At 55.4% G+C, this 15,056-nt stretch overlaps 1 protein-coding gene across 4 annotated transcripts in view; it reads left to right on the top strand.

Moving 5' to 3' along the window:
• Auts2 (activator of transcription and developmental regulator AUTS2) overlaps window positions 1-11,578 on the top strand; it is an 834,018-nt gene extending 822,440 nt beyond the window's left edge. For all 4 annotated transcript variants that reach the window (XM_042688154.1, XM_042688153.1, XM_042688152.1 and 1 more), the window contains 6 exons: window positions 59-130; window positions 3,080-3,221; window positions 6,088-6,165; window positions 6,413-6,496; window positions 7,466-7,685; window positions 9,486-11,578. In XM_042688154.1, coding sequence (XP_042544088.1) covers window positions 59-130; window positions 3,080-3,221; window positions 6,088-6,165; window positions 6,413-6,496; window positions 7,466-7,685; window positions 9,486-10,539 — 1,650 coding nt within the window. In that variant the 3' untranslated portion in view covers window positions 10,540-11,578. The remainder of the gene's footprint in view (window positions 1-58; window positions 131-3,079; window positions 3,222-6,087; window positions 6,166-6,412; window positions 6,497-7,465; window positions 7,686-9,485) is intronic.
• The last annotated feature ends 3,478 nt before the right edge of the window (window positions 11,579-15,056 follow it).

Below are 15,056 nucleotides of genomic sequence, written 5' to 3'. Positions count from 1 at the left end.
GGAGGCTCCTCCTCCCGCAGTGTCTTCCCCTGACCCATGTCTTCCCTTCACCCCGCAGAAACCTGGGAAGTGGTGCGCCATGCACGTGCACATCGCCTGGCAGATTTACCATCACCAGCAGAAAGTGAAGGTTAGAGCTGGGGTGGGGGTGTGGTGTGGTGGGTGTGGTCTGTGGTAGGCAGGGTCTTCGGGGGTGGGGCCTGGATGGGCGTGGTCTGCACTGAGTGGGGTCTGCCAGGGACAGGGAGGGAAGAACGAGGCAGCTTTGGACCAGCTACTCAGAATTCTCCCTGCTACCCAGCAACTTCAGGAAATTACAAAACTCAAGCAAATGGATGATTTCCTGGTGTGATTTTTTTTTTTCCTTTCCAGTGATTTTATCATCTTAAGGATTAAAAGGTTAAAATATGGAATGAGCCCCAAAATAAAAGTGTTAGAAACCTAGTTATAATGATTAAAAATAAAAAGATAAAAGATACTTAAGCAGAGAGAAACGGTGTTTCTGAAAATTGTTTTGTTTTGTTTTTTTGTCAGGTGTGGGCCTTGAACTCGGAGCCTGGGCACTGTCCCTGAGCTTTTTTGCTCAAGGCTAGTGCTCTGGCCAACTTTGAGCCACAGCTCCACTTCTGGTTTTTGAAGCAATTAATTGAAGATCAGAGTCTCATGGATTTTTCTGCCTGAGCTGGCTCAAATCTCAGCCCCCTGAGTAGCTAGGATTACTGGCTTGGACCACCAGCACCCAGCTAATAATTTTTCTAATAACACTGTGACTAGCCCAGTGGCTCACACCTGTAATCCTAGTACTCACAAGGCTGAGATCTGAGGATCAAGGTTTAAAGCCAGCCCAGGCAGGAAAGTCTATGAGACTCTATCTCTACTCAGAAAAAGTCAGAAGTGGCGCTGTGGCTGAAGTGGTAGAGCACTAGCCTTGAACACAAAAGCTAAGGGACAACACTCCCAGGCTCTTGAGTTCAAGTCCCAGAGCCTACACAAAAAACAACAGGAATAATAACAGTGTGTTGTTTTCATTTGACAGCTTGAAGAAGTGAGAATTTTATACTATACAGTGATAATTCTGTGCATCCATTAGCAGGGCATGTAGTTAACAGTGATCCTTCTAGAAAATAGTGTTCAAATTGGCCATTATATGGCCAATGGTCGGTGTTCACATCTGCCATTGTGACGTGGTAAACCCAGTGCCTCAGGCTTATAATCTGAGCTACTTAAGAGGCTGATATTTGAGAGTTGATGTTCAAAGCCAGCCCGGTCATGGAAGTCTGTGGGACTTCATTTCCAGTTGACCAGCAAAAGCTGGATGGAAGGCATGGCTCAACCACCACCAGTGAAAATAGTACATAAGCAAGAGGAATGTTGACAGTTCAGGGATAGTTCTTTTAATAGGTCAGTGATTCCAGACAGAGCAAGAGCTATTGTGCATTGGCTCCCAGACACCTGCTCTTCCTCCGCACACCCCTCCAGTGAGCTTTGTTCACTACTCCTATGTCGTTAGGCAGGGTCTAATTGGGAACCTCGCACTTCAGCTCAGCCGGGAGATGGGACACAGCGGGAAGCACCAGGAACATTGTGCTGATGAGCTCGACTCTCCGTGGGTTCTCACAGAACAGCGGGTGGGATGGGACCTCATCTCCCCCGGGCTCTGAAGCCACAGAAGATGCTCAGTGCTATTCCAGCAAGTTCTTTCCCAGAAAAGGCCCTGGTGACTTCCACTTCCATTATCCCATTCCATTACGCCTCTTGAGCTAGGCACCCAGCCTCCATCTCAGAGCTCAGTAATTCCCAAGCTCTGCTCTGCTCCACGGGCCTAAGTTGTATTTAATGGAGCTATGCCACGCGCTGTGCAGTATTAACACTAAATAATTTGGCAACCAGAATTAAGGAAACACAAGGATTTTTTTTTTTTTACTAGATTTATAGTGAATTAGAAGCGTGGTGGGGGCTGGCTGTTATGTGTGATGAGGTTTTCATGGTAGGGTTCCCTGTAGAATTGAGCAGAGAGTTCCCTCAACCACCTTTGTCTTGGACATTAATTTACTTTTTTTTTTTTTTTAACCAGTATTAGGACTTGAACTCAGGGCCTAGGCACTTCCTCTTAGCTTTTTCTGACCAACACTGGCATTCTACCACTTGAGCTGCAGCAGCTCCACTTCCAACTTTTCGCTTGTTAGTTGGAGATAGAATCACAGACTTTTCTGCTCTGGCTGGTTTTGAAACATGATCCTCAGATCTCAGCCTCCTGAGTGGCTGGGATGACAGATGTGAGCCCCTGGAGTCTGTGGGCTACTTCCTGTGCCAGGCCAGGGGGAACCCCAAGTCTTATTAAGTCTTTCCTGCTGTCTAGTCTCAAGGCTGGGGAAATAGCAGTGATCAGAGTGCTGGGTTTTGGTGTGGCTCTCAGCACCAGGTGCTAGGGTATGCTGCTGTCTAAATTGGGTGATAAACTCATGGGGGGTGACCTGCAGCAAGGAGGGATGGTCTCCAGCCCCTATACCTGAGTCCAGAGGAGGCAGTGGAGGATCTAGAAGCCTTGCAGCCTCCATTGTGCTAGCTCCCTAGCACAATTAGCTCAGGGTGGATGGGAGTCAGTGGGCTGTGCTGGCGCTGGGTGAGAGGGTCTTGATGGTCCTCTGGTGTCAGCTGACTTCCTCTTCTTCAGGTAATGAAGGGTGATGGATAGGAGGAGGAAAGGGCCCTGTCCATTAAACTGATCATCCTCTGTTTTCACGTATTTTCCTTATCATATAACAATGAGCCTTTGAAAATTAGCTTGAAGGCTTGCAAATACTTCCTCCTTGCATTCAGTCACCAATGTGTCCTGTGTTCTCCTGCGGCCATTACACAGCAGATTACCGTACAGAAGCTCCTAATAAAATGAGCTTCTAAGCAATTTATCATTTGTGCATGTGTGCAGACATATGTGTACATACATGTTCATGTACCAGTTCTGGGGCTTGAACTCAGGGCCCAGGCACTGCTCCTGAGTTTTTTGTTCAAGGTTGGCACTCTACCACATTCTTCTACGTCTTTCTAACCTGCCCTGCATGTCTTCTTCTTGCTCTAGAAACAGATGCAGTCAGACCCACACAAGCTGGATTTCGGCCTAAAGCCCGAGTTCCTGAGCCGCCCGCCCGGCCCCAGTCTCTTTGGAGCCATCCACCATCCCCACGACCTGGCACGGCCTTCCACTTTATTCTCTGCCGCTGGTAAGTCCCAAGGGGTTGAGGCCTGCCGGATGAGGCCGTCCCAGAGAGGCTAAGCGCACTGCGTGGTCCCTGTGCCCACCTGCTACTCTCGCCTCTGCGAGGAGAGGCATTTCCGCTCGCACACAGCCAGCGTGTGGAGGGAACTGGCGTTTCCTCCCACTGCAGAAGGAAGACAGGCCCCTCCCCCGGTGGGATTGGCACTGCTTGGCTTTATCATTGGCGGCTTTGTTGACCTGACAGCCCCCAAGTTTGTCAGCGCATATTGGAAAAGAGCAGAAAGCTCACCAGGGCAGAATTATCCAGGAACACAGTGCCCACATCTAGGTGCCCATGGAGCACTGGGTCACTCTGCACACAACAGCCTCGGTGAGTGACGGGCTGTAAGGACAAACGCAAACAAGGCAGACTCGTGTAAGGGGCTGCGGGCTTCTGGCTGGCCAATTACAGCAGTGCGGGAATTTAGGGCCACCCTCTCCTGCTGGGGTCATGGGACCTGTGTGTTCAGTCTTTGGTTTGTTCACCTCTGTACTCTGTATACACCACCCCCCCCCACCCCCCCCACCCCCCGTCTGTGGTCTGGGGAAGGGTGCACTGGGGAAGGGAAGGAGGCCTGGAAGAGGGACCACAGAGGACCATCCTGTCCTTTCCAGGACCCTGTACCTCCCACCCTCCTCCCTTCAAAGCAGGGCCTCTTGGTGTGGCATCCCTGTCTGATCTCTTCTAAGACTGAGGGTATGGCCCATGGCCCAGAGCTCTGCTCAGTAAATAACTAAAGATAGCACCTATTTGAGTACCTGAGTGTAATTCACATGGAGTTCATATCTTTTCTCTTTTTTTTTTTTTTTTGGCCAGTCCTGGGGCTTGAACTCAGGGCCTGGGTGCTGTCCCTGAGCTTCTTTTGCTCAAGGCTAGCACTCTACCGCTTGAGCCACAGCTCCGCTTCCAGCTTTTTCTGTTTATATGGTACTGAGGAATCGAACCCAGGGCTTCATGCATGCTAGGCAAACACTCTGCCACTAAGCCACCTTCCCAGCCCTGTGGAGCTCATTTCTATAGCAAATTCTGTTCCCCTTCACGACCCTCTGCCCACAGTGGGATAGGGCACCACCCAGACCAGGCGCCCCTCCCTCCCCTCCTGCCCTCCAGCCACCTTCCACAGTCTCACCCACTGCTCACTGTTGGCGGTCCCATGTACCCAAAAGGCAAGAAATCCTCATCATTTCCTCCACTCCAGGGCCCAGCCTCCTTGTCAGTTCTACTGGGGGACATATTGTAGGACTCAGTTGCCATGGCTCCTAGGTCTAAGACAGGGCTATGTGAAGAGCCGACTTGGAGAGAAATCAAGAATTTCCTCCCTGACTTTCACTGGAGCCAAGGGGGTGAATTGGCTGCTTCTGCTTCAGTAATTCTGGAACTGTGAGCCTCCCTGGGGCCATGGCTGTGAGCAGCTCTGGTCTCATTGAAGCTGTAATTAGCTTGTAGCACACCGAGGGAGTGTGGCTAAAACTGTAGCCTGAGGCAGTTAAGGCCTTGACCCAGTTGGAGAGTGGGCATGGCTATGGGGTGGGCAAGGCTGTTGAATGGTTCTAAGCTGAAGAAGGCAGTAGCTGTATTGTGGATGTGACCTGGGGGGGGGGGGGGTTTGCTGCTGTAGGGTGGGTGTGGCTTCTTTGGTGGAGTCTTGGGGCCCTAACCAGGGCTGGGTGGAGACCTCTTGGGCATCTCCGTGAGCATAGCCTGTGCCCTCCGTGCATGGACCTGTGGCTTCCTCTGCTAATGGAGGCCTACAGGGCTTGAGCAGGCCAGCAACCAGGGCTGAGAAGTGGCACTGAGTGTCACCAGCGCCCACACCCATCCCCATTCTCAAGCACAGGTGAGGACTTAGACACTGCACAGGAGCCCTGAAACGTGAGTCCCGGCCCTGTTTGTCCCTCCATTCTGGGAGGTCGTCTTTGTGCCTTAGCATCACTGGACTTTATCCAGAATGGTTAGTTGGTGAAGCCTTGAGCTGGTATTTGTAACACATACATACTTGTCATATTCAGCCACTTTCATCTGCTCTGGGGATGAAATCGTGAAATAAAGAGAAGCACCTCCTAATGCTGAGCTGCCTGTTCATGAGTTGGAAATAGGGTCCTTTGCCGATGGCTGGTGGCTTACACCTGTAATCCCAGCTACTTGGAAGGCTGTGTTTAAGATCACAGTTCAAAGCCAGTTCAGGAAGAGAGGCTCATAGTAAGCATATAAAATGTCTGAAGGGAAATGGAAGGAAGGAAGGCAGAGCAGACTAAATGGAAGTGGAGGAATAGACTGGCCTCATCTGTGCTGGATGTTGAGGGGCCTCGTGTGCCTTCCTTCCCGTGCTCTGGGGTGACTCCCAGCAGCCAGTTTCACCTTTGCAAAGGTGCCTTTGCGTGACACCAACAGCACACTCCAAGACTGGGCATTGCAGCCATGGGCAGCTCAAGACAGTGCCTTTGGAACTGGCACTGAGGGGCACATGTCTGCAGACTGACATGTCCGTGGCAGAAGTTGCTGTTCTTATGCTGAGAGGCATCTGAAGTCACAAGAAGTCACTCAGTTGTGGATGGCACAGTAGCCTGGTTTTTCTGACTTCCTTCCGCATCATTCCTTGTTTGTGGTATGAGTTGCCCTGCTAGGGGCAACGGGCAGTTTGTCCTCTGCTTCTGCATATAGGCATGCCAGGGGGTCCCCATGTGTCGGTGCCGGGGTACCTGCAGGGGCCTGGGTACTCGGCAGCCATTCCTTTCCACACATTGCCCTGTGGCCTCCTGAAGTCAGCAGTGTGCTGGCCTCATGCGGGGCAGGCTTTGTATCATCTGATTTCATTATGTTGGACCCACAGGTGCTGCACATCCGGCCGGGACCCCGTTCGGACCGCCCCCCCATCACGGCAACTTCCTTAACCCTGCCGCTCATCTGGGTGAGCTGCCCGTCAACCATGGGATGATGGGATCTGCTGGGTGCTGGCTAGGGTGTCCCCGCAGTGCTGGGTACTGGCCAGCCCCAGGCAAAACGTAGATCCTAGCTGCAAACAACCAAAGTAAAAGGGGCTGGGACAGGGCTCACATGTCCCAGACAGGCCAAGTTCAGGCCCTGGCACAGAAGGGTACGCAGGGGGCAGGGCTTGGCACACAGGGCCTTGACATCCCCTCCCCTACCCCACACAGAGCCCTTCAACCGCCCATCCACGTTCACCGGCCTGGCCGCAGTCGGGGGCAACGCCTTCGGAGGACTCGGGAACCCCTCCGTCAGTGAGTACTGCCCTCCCCCACCCTGGGCCTAGCTCTGGGGAGCTGGCCACTTACTGTGTGCTGAGGAACTTTACTTAAGTTCACACCTTCATCCTATTCCAGCTCCACTACAGAAAAAACAGGTCGAAATTCCATCTTACACAGGCCAGGTGCTGGTGGCTCACACCTGTCATCCTAGCGACTCAGAAGGCTGAGAGCTGAGGATCACAGTTCAAAGCCAGCCCGGGCAGTAAAGTCTGTGAGACTGATCTCCAATGAACCAGCAACAAGCTGGAAGTGGAGCTGTGGCTCAATGGGTTGAGCACCAGCCTTGAGCAAAGATGCCAAGGCAGAATACAGGGCCCTGAACTCAAGCCCACTACTGGTACCAACCAAATAAATAACACAGTAGAACTCTGGCCTGCCTTTGCGGGGTAGGGTGGGACTGTGCCAGGAGAAACCCACGCTGCACAGGCCTGGCCTGTACAGCAAGATGGAGGTGTTCACCGTGTTCCCCTCTGCACATCACGGTCACTGGAAACTCCATGGAGCTTTGCATGCTTGGTTTCCTTGGGGGGGGGGGGGGGGGGAGGCAGGTTCCAGGTGACATTCAACATGCCGTGTGCTCCCAAACCACAGGAGGTTTCCACTTAAGAAACAGCGTGGCAGAGAGCAAGGCTCCGGGATTGAGAACCACACTGCTCTGCACGTGGCTAGAAATCTTACCTGCCCCCCCCCCCCCACCCACACACCCCGGCCTGTGCAGCCAGCCGAGCCCCATGTCCATCTTGGGTTAAAAAGAGAACTGTGAACCAGCTTGCAGGCGGGCGAGAATTCCTCTAATGTGTCTGTCAATGTTTCCTTTTCCAGCTCCCAGTAATATGTATTCATTTTAAGTCTGGGTGCTGTTTACAGTGTTTTGGTAAGTACCCCATGACAGCAGAGCCTATAATTTCTCTTCCATTTTTGTTCTCCACTTGACCATTTCAGCTCCCAACTCAGTGTTCGGCCACAAGGATGGCCCCAGTGTGCCGAGCTTTAGCCCTCATGAGCCCTGGAACCGGCTGCAGCGGACGCCCGCGTCGTTCCCGACCCCTCCGCCCTGGCTGAAGCCAGGGGAGCTGGAGCGCAGCGCGTCTGCTGCAGCTCATGACAGAGATAGAGACATAGATAAACGAGACTCATCTGTTAGTAAGGATGACAAAGAAAGGTATGGAAAGAAACGGTCCTCCAGCCCCGTGGGGGAGCCCCACCTTGCCAAGCCGAGCCGGCAGAGCCAGCAGGGCCGGCTGCCCACCCTCCAGTCCCAGCCCCGGGCTTCAGCCGCCCACTGTCATCCCGGCCCCTCCCCCGACTGGCCCCAGGGTCCACACCCTGTGCACGGCGCCCTGGGTGTCTGGCCACACACTGAGTCAGGACCACAGCCTCCAAGTAGCAGGGACCCTCAGGACACTAGATTCCCCCCAGGCTAGAGTCCAGGAGCCCTTCGTAGAGACGGCCAGCTGGAGTAGGCCGAACACACATGGCATGAATCACGTTTGCGTTCCGATCCCTCCAGAGTCCATCCGGTCATCCCTGGGCTCTGCCCTCCCTCCCCCCCCCCTCCCCTTCCTCTCCCTTTTTGTTTTGGTTTATTATTTGCTTTTACAAAGTCATGTTTGCCATTCCTACCACACGCTCCTCATTTTTTTCTCCAGTTTTGTTCAAACTCAAATTCTGGGGCTCACAGGTGAACAGTAAAATTTTTATTAACCTAAAGGAGGAACATCAACTTGGGGGTGGGGGAGTGCGGGTGGATAATTCCTTTCCTTAACCTTGCTACTAATCCCTGCCTGGAATAATGACCCCAGGAAGGACCCCAGGACTGCCCTGAGCCTTCTTGAGAAATCCTCCTCCCGTCCGTCTGTCTAGCCTTCTATCTGTCCATCCTTTTTTTTTTTTGGCTGGTCTTGGGGCTGAAACTCAGAGCCTAGGCACTGTCCCTGAGCTTTTCACTCAGCTGGTGCTCTACCCCTTGAGAACAGTTCCACTTCTGGCTTCTTTTTGGCGGTTTATTGGAGAAAAGGATCAACAGGCTTGCTTGCCCAGGTTAGCTTCCAACTGTGATCCTCCAGTCTCAGCCTCCTGAGGGGCTAGGATGACAGGGGTGAGCTGCTGGTGGCTGGCCTTGATTGCTTTCTTACAAACGAGCAGGCAGATTTCCCTGCAAGGTGGTGTGGCGCACACAGGTTTGCCAGTGGAGTGAATGTCCACAGCTGCTCTGGGCTGTCCACAGCCCCTAGCCCCACAGTAACTAGGCCGCACACCCTGCTGTTTCCTGATGGAGCTAAAGTAGCTGTTGGGTGGGAGCTGGGACTCAGAACTGAGTCAGAACTTTCCCGTGGGCCTCTGCACAGCCCCATATGGCCTCGTGGCCTCTGATCCGGCTTCCTTTCCTTCTGGTGTTGGGCCTGGCCCGCGAGTGCTCTCCTGATTCCCTGCCTGGTTCTTTGTCCCATATCCCTCTCTGCCTGGCCCAGTTGAGCCCCCCCCCCCCTTAGATGCCACCCTCTGGCCGGGCTCCTGTGTCCCCCCCCCCCCACACACACACCTTGTCCTCATGCCAAGGGATCGGGTCAGATCCTGCCTCTCACCCAGGTCGGGAGCTCTGTGGGAGCTCTGCGCTGGGCCCCAGGACCTTTGCCACCCTTCCGTGCCCCTGGAGCTGGCTTTGAGCTCTTGGAAACATCTTGTCTGCTAGCCTGCACTCCCTCTCCGCCCTCCTGGGCAACGACGCTCCCACCCCACTCCTACCCATCGCCAGGGCCCACGCGTGCCCGCCCTGTCCCTCCACCAGCGACCTTCCCTGCCACCCTACCTGGCGGCGTCCCCTCCCTGCTCCGGCTCTGCCCTGTGCTCCCTCTTGCCCACTCCACGCTCTGCCCTCAGCCCCCTCCCCTGCCCTCCGGCCCTGCCTGCTCCGCGCCCCCCTGCACCCCGGGCCCCGCTCACCCCGTGCTTCTGCCCGCAGGGACGGCGCCGAGAAGAGGCCACCCGGACACCGCTCACCCGCGCCCGCCCCGCCGGGCGCCCCGGGCCACGCCAGGGCCCACGCGACCCCGGAGGCCCGTGACAAGGCCCGGGAGCCCGCGGAGCCACGCCGGGAGCCGGGTGAGCTGAAGGCCAAGGAGGCGCCGGCGCCCGAGCGCGGTGACCCGGGCGAGGACAAGCGGCCGCCGTCGCCCTTCGCACGCCCCGACGCCCGGCCGGGCAGCAGCAGCGCGGGCCGCGAGGCGGAGGCGCCACGCCGCGGCCCCGAGGTGCGGGTGAAGGAGGAGCGGCGCGAGGACCCCGAGCCGCCCGAGCCCGCGCCCCCGCGGCAGGCCGAGCCCCCCGCCGGCCCCGCAGCGCCGGGCGGGCCCGCACCCGCGCCCGGCGCGCACCTGGGCGGCCTGGACCGGACCCGCATGGTGACACCCTTCGTGGGGCTCAGCCCACTGCCTGGCGCCGAGCGCTTCCCGTACCCCGCCTTCCACTGGGACCTGCGCGATCCGCTGCGCGACCCGTACCGCGAGCTGGAGCTGCCGCGCCGCGACCTGGGCCGCGACTTCCTGCTGCCTCGGCTGCCACCGCGGCTCTACGAGGCCGAGCGCTTCCGGGACCGCGAGCCGCACGACTACGGCCACCACCACCACCACCACGACCCACGGCGCGAGCCCGACGCGCGCCCCGCCGACGAGCGCCTGCACCTGCTGCGCGGCGACGACTTCGAGCCGCCGCGGCTGCACGCGCTGCCCCCGGGCGCGCTGCCCCCGGCGCTGGACGCGCACCTGGCGCCGCCCGGGCTGCTGGCGCCGGGGCTGCCGGGCCTGCACTACCCGCGCCTGAGCCCCGCGGCCGCGCCGCAGGCCGCGCTGCTCCCCAAGACGCCTCCCGCCGCCGCGCTGAGCGCGCCGCCGCCGCTCGTGTCCGTGTCCGCGCTGGGCGGCGCGCGCCCCGGCTCCCCGCGCAGGACTACGCCGCTGCCGCCCGACGCCCGGGACCGGCCGCCCTCGCACGCGCTCAAGGACATCGAGGCCCGGTGAGGGAGACCCGGGACGGACCCCACTGCGCCCCGCGGACCGACCGCGCGGGCCCGGAGAGCCCTGCGCCCCACCCGCCACCGCCCGTGGACAGCAGCCCGCCGCGCTGACCGGACCCCAGGAGGCCGCGCGGAGGAGGCCGGCGCCCCTCCGGGGAGGAGGCCTGTACATACGGTTCATATATGCAAAAGGGTTAGAAGAAAGCTTTACTTTGTATAAAATGTAAATAGGTTTAAGAAAAAAAAAAAAAAGATTAACATTATACATGAATACTTAAAAATGTGCTATTTGCCGACCGAATATCCGAGCGAGACCCTTCAGCTAAACCCTTCAACTATGCAATGAATGTCGGGGCTCCCCGGAGCCCCCCGACTCCGCCGAGCCTTTCAGACTCATCTACCACATGCTTAAGGTCATAGCGCTTGCTGCGAACAACTCTTCCTCGCTTTCTTTCTTTTCCTTTCCCGGCGGAGAAGCACCCGGTTTTCCGCGGCGGCCCCTCCAGGCTGTATCTTTCGTGTCTGGATCTGTGGAGTCTTGGGGAGGTGTACCCCCCAGGAGGTGACCCCAGGATGGGGGCAGCCAGGGCGGGGCGAGAGGGGGCGCCCATCCCCTCCACCCCGGGGCTCCCCGGGGTGCTGGGCCCCTACCACGTGCAGAGGAGTCCCGAGTCTTCTCGGAGGGTGGGTGTGATCACACACACACACAGACACACACACACACTGCAGGTAATGAGGAATCTCAGATCCACGTTTCTTGGGGTGAAGATGAAGTCTGCTCAGGAGAGCAGGTCAGCCTCGGGGCGCTATGGAGAGTATCACCGGGGTGGGTGGCAGAGAAAAAATTTTAAAAAAGTGTCGTGTGCGCGTGTGTTTTTTGAGTTTGCATCAATTTTCACGTCTCTTCGTGATCTTTTATAATTCACTAAGCCTCTTGTCTACATATTTGAGAGAAAATGACTTTTAGTAGCAGAGAAATAGAATATATCTTGTCTACCGGATTGTAAAATAACATGTATGAAATAAAATTCCTTCCATTGGTCTTCTAGTGTCTTAAAAGTGCTACCTGACATTGGTGCCCTGGTTTGGGGTTTGGTTTGGGGGGGGGGATTTTTTTTGGTGAAAAAAGACAAAAAAAGTTAACTACAGACCATTGCTTTAATAAGCAGAGAGATCTATTTTAGTAGTAAACTGACCGGTTTAGTGGTAAGCTTCAGATTTTGTGAATACCAGCTGTCATGGAGTTGGGGGTGTTTTTGGATTTTCTTTTTTCCTTTCTGGGTTTTTTTTCCCCCTTTTGGTTTGCTTTTCTTTTTCCTTAAAGACAACGTAAAACAAAAACAAAAAACCCCCAACAGTCTAAGGAGTCTGTGCGCGGAACTGTGGTCGCCGCCCTGGGTGTTGTACAGATTGGTCAATGCGAGTTTCCTGCTGTCCCTCCTGTATGTAACGAAGTCTTTTCCCGATCTGTGTGGCAGGGGGCAGCACACCCGAGTCAGCATGTCCTCCCGGGAGCCTGTGTGATGTACATGTGCCATGTGATTAAAAAATGTGAACCAACCTTCCCGCGGCTCGTTTGTGCGGGGGGCCGTGCCCGCATCACCCATCACCACCCCACGCAGACCCTCTGCCTCACTTTGCCTTTTCTTTTTGTGTGTATTCTGAACAAAATACTGTAAACCTCCTGTAAGGTGCTGTCTCGGAGCTGCGAGATGAGGAAGCGCTGATCGGGACCCGTGGCCAAGCCTGGCCCCGGGCCTGTGACCTGTCCTTCCTGTTACCGCTGTCCATCTGCAATTCCCTCAGCTCTCTGTGACCTTCCTTGCCGGGTTTTCTTCTGTGTCTCGTGGTGTTCTGTGGCATACCTCTCGTGGCATACCCCTGGTCGGTTGGCAACCGCACTCTCCTCAAACACCTGTTTAGTTTTTTAAGATGTAAAAGGAAAAAAAAAAAAAAAACTTGTTAAATTTTTGTACCAACCTAGTGACGTCACTGTGTGTGTCTTCCTGTGCCGAGACGCAGCAGCCGGCCAGCCCAGGAGGGTGGTGGCCGCTGGGCCAGGCGTGGCAAATGGAGAAGGGCAGAAGTTGGGGGACTTAAAATCTGTGACATGGTGCCTGCCTCCTTGTCCATCCTGGGGAGCCCCAAGGAGGAGGGCAGGGCAGAGCTGGGCGTGGTGGCTCACACCTATCCCAGTGACTCATGAGGCTGAGATCTGAGAATCGTGGTCCAAAGGCAGCCAGGGCAGATGGATCTTGAGACTTGCCTCCAATCAACCACTCATGGCCATGAGTGGAGCAGTGGCTCGAAAGTGGCAGAGTACCAGCCTTACGCGGAAGAAGCCGAGTGAGAGCGCAAGCCCTGAGTTCGATCCCCCGCACTCCCCGTCCCCACAGCCTGGCAGTGGCTGGGACGGTGGTCATGGGGGTGTTCCATCCCGTTTTTGTGTGAACACAGCCACAGCAGAGGCAAAGCCCCAGGCCAAACTTCCATGATGGACCAGACACTCCTGGGGTACTCAGCTGCACAATCTTGGGGTGCCTGCCACCCCAAGCCCTAAGGGACCCCATTAAGCCCTAAGGAACCTGAAATCGGCAACAGCGTACGGTGACCGCTCTTTTCAGATTTTTATTTTTTGGCAGCACTGGAGTTTGAACTCAGAAACCTCCGACTTGCTAGGCAGGGACTCTGCCTCTCACCCCATGTCCCTCACGCTTCCTTTGCCATTGTTTTAATAGATTCTCATCTTTGCAGAAACCAGCCTGGACTGTGGTCATCCTTTTTCTCTTCCCACACAGTGCAGGTCACCATGAGTCACCAGAGATGTTGGTTGAGATAGGGTCTTTTTTCAGAGCAGAGAACCAATATCCTCCTGATCTCAGGCTCCTAAGAAGCTGGAATTACAGGCAAGAGCCATCATGCCCCATCTAGAATGTTCTTAAAATGGAAGGTTTCCTTTATAGGACTGTCCTTGGTCAGACAAAATTTCATCACCAAAAGTTGTCAGTTCTATAGGGCAGAGCTGCTGGAATTTGTGGTGCTAGAACTTTCCGAGAATGTTTTATGGGAGGAATTCTTGAGCCCGGAGCCATGGTTCTGGAGCTGTGTGTGTGTGTGTGTGTGTGTGTGTGTGTGTGTGTGTGTGTGTGTGTGTGTGTGTGTACTTGGGTACTAAAGTTTGAACTCGGGGCCCTGCCTTTGCTAGATTGGCACCCTACCCACTTGAGCTAAGCCTCCAGTCTGCCTTTTCCCTGGTTTTTGACGCAAGGTCTCCATTCCCCCCCTGGCTCATGCCTGATCTGTGACCTGTCTACTTCAGGCTTGCAGCAGCTGCTGAAATTGCAGGCATGAACCAACTCTTTCTCTCCATAGAGATGGAATCTTCTGGACTTTTCTTTCCAGCCAGCCTGGAGCCACAATCCTCGGGATCATAGCTAGGATTACAGATGTGAGCCACAGAGCCCAACGAGCTCAGTGGCTTGAGGTAGCATGACCAGGCCTCAACATGAAGGCTACAAGCATGTGCCAGAACGTCTCACAGCCTGCAGGAATTGTCGGCTGGCTGGAAGGTGGGCTGTGCATGGGGGACTGAACCACAGCCCTGATCTCAGAGCCATGAGGAGACGCTGGAATTGGGAAACAACACAGGGAGTGGGGGGACTGCTGGCGACCAGGGGGTGTGGTGGGGCTGGGGTTGGCATGCAGAGCCAGCCAGGCCTGCTGTCCACCTGCTGGGTCAAATCCTCCTGGTGCACTGAGAGCCAAGAACTTTTGAATCAAGTTGGGTGCTAAGCAATCCTTACCTACCACTTGCACCTGGCTGGAATCCGAAGACTCTTCCAGCTCGAGTTACCTCTGTTGGGCCTCTGATTGCTCTGTGTGTCTGTGTGTGTGCACACTTGCGAGTGCACACTGATACCAACACTTAAACTCAGGGCCTTGTATTCTCGCTTGGCTTTCTTGCTCATGACTGGTGCTCTGCTACCTGGGTTATACCCCCCAGACAAATTTGGTGGAGGGGGGCTAGATAATTGGAAGTAAGCATCTCATGTATTTTTCTGCCTGGGCTGGCTTCAAACCACCATCCTCCGTCTCTGGGCCTCCTGAGTAGCAGGGATTACAGGCATGAGCCACTGCACCATTTCTCAGACGGCTCTTTATACCTGACTCATCTCTTTCATGTAGACTCCCTCTGCAGCCTCCAAGCTCCGCTCGCTCTCTTCCATCCTCCATGGCTCCCTCACCCCCCATTCGGGGGCTTTAGGGGCATCAGCACCAGATGAGCAAGTAGTTAGGGAAGGACCTGAGGGATGAGCCAGGCCAGCCCTGTGTCTGCAAAGGCTTGCAGGTGCATTCGTTCATTAATGATGTGTGAGAGTGAGTGGGTAAGTGGAGCAGGGCGGTGCGTGGCCCAGTGACGAGATTACCCCGAGAACCGAGGCCTGAGCTCCCTTCGAGCCTACGCCAAAGGTAGGTTGGTTTGTTTATTCATTCATGTTAGTAATTTTTATATTTGAGTGC

Source organism: Dipodomys spectabilis, unplaced genomic scaffold (genome assembly GCF_019054845.1).
Source record: "Dipodomys spectabilis isolate Male_0828 unplaced genomic scaffold, ASM1905484v1 ptg000112l, whole genome shotgun sequence".
NCBI lineage: Eukaryota > Metazoa > Chordata > Mammalia > Rodentia > Heteromyidae > Dipodomys > Dipodomys spectabilis.
This window is presented reverse-complemented; position numbering and strand designations above follow the sequence as displayed.